General features: G+C 35.2%; 1 protein-coding gene across 1 annotated transcript in view; it reads left to right on the top strand.

Moving 5' to 3' along the window:
* Positions 1–900, top strand: part of LOC106879728 (uncharacterized) — a 13,691-nt gene extending 12,791 nt beyond the window's left edge. Inside the window, exon 4 of the mRNA XM_052968407.1 lies at positions 645–900. Coding sequence (XP_052824367.1) covers positions 645–885 — 241 coding nt within the window. The 3' untranslated portion in view covers positions 886–900. The remainder of the gene's footprint in view (positions 1–644) is intronic.
* The last annotated feature ends 513 nt before the right edge of the window (positions 901–1,413 follow it).

Raw genomic sequence — 1,413 nt, 5'->3', positions numbered from 1 at the left:
TTCAGAGTAGTCTCTCTTACCTTTCTTAACAAGAATTATCATTAATGTTAACAAGAGACATCAGAGCTTAAGATAGAATTTTACAGTATTTTTCTGACTTTCTCTGCCTCTGAGTCTAAATCATACTGAGGTCAACTTTGACTTTCATCTTTTAGGTAACTGTTATTGTTAGACCAATTGCCATGTCGTATCTGTTCTGGCCACTTGCTTCTTTGTGCCAAACTGTATTGGATTTTCCCTGTCTCTTGCATAACATCAGTAGCATGGAGTGGGAAGATTGGTATGCAAGTTCTAGTCTTCCACAAAGAAAAAAAGTCCTTGCTCAGGCCTGCACTTTGGAGAGGAGCTACAGATCTTCAGACTGTCTATAACAAGTGACAAAGATAATTTTAATTTATAAAAAAATTCAAGCATGATTTCTACATTAGTAGGTTAAACCCACCTCCACCTCCACTACTACATCCGATTTAACTATATATCTGCATTGCTTGATGCCTTCCACATCTCTCTCTCTCTTTACAAACCATCCTCAAAACTACTTGTTTGGATTTTTTTTTCTTCTCTCTTAAATGTTATTAATGATGACACAAAAATTTCTTTTATGCTGTGTTTATAAATTGATTAAAATTTGCTCTTAATTGCAGTATTCTTGAATTTAATATATCTGATCGAATCCTTGGAATTCTTCCTTTTTACCACATCTACGGAATGGTCTGCATACTGTTTAGTATTATTACAAATGGGTGTTCAATATACACTTTACCAAAATTTGAACCAGAAACTTTCTTATCTACATTAAGCAAGAATAGGGTAAGGAAATTAGCAGAATCATTTTTAATGATTTTCATTCTAAATAATTTCATGACATTATTAAACATTTCCTAAAATTATATTCAAATGGAATAAAAATATAGGATTAAGGGAATGCCCTAATTTACTTTATTTCTAAATAGAAGTAGTGATATGGTACAGCTGTTAGGGTTCAGACAAAATAACTTGTAGTATTTATTTTGGTTTTTTGGATTCTGAGTTCAAATTCTCCTGAGATAAACTTTGCATTTCTTCCTTCTTGGATCAATAAGCAAACATAAAATACACCACTTTGAGCGTGGCCGTTGCCAGTATCACCTGACTGGCCTTCGTGCCGATGGCACGTAAAAGCACCCACTACACTCTCGGAGTGGTTGGCATTAGGAAGGGCATCCAGCTGTAGAAACTCTGCCAAATCAGATTGGAGCCTGGTGTAGCCATCTGGTTCAGTCAAATCATCTAACCCTTGCTAGCATGGAAAGTGGACATTAAACGATGAGGATGATGATGATGACAAAATGCTTTGTGGTATTTGTTCCAGCTATTAGTGATTTGAGTTCAAATCTTGATGTGGCCTACATGTGTGGTAGATTTAATCTGGTT

This window comes from Octopus bimaculoides, chromosome 6, assembly GCF_001194135.2.
Source record: "Octopus bimaculoides isolate UCB-OBI-ISO-001 chromosome 6, ASM119413v2, whole genome shotgun sequence".
Classification (NCBI taxonomy): Eukaryota; Metazoa; Mollusca; class Cephalopoda; order Octopoda; family Octopodidae; genus Octopus; species Octopus bimaculoides.
The sequence above is the reverse complement of the archived record's forward strand: the minus strand, read 5'-3'. Positions and strand labels throughout refer to the sequence as shown.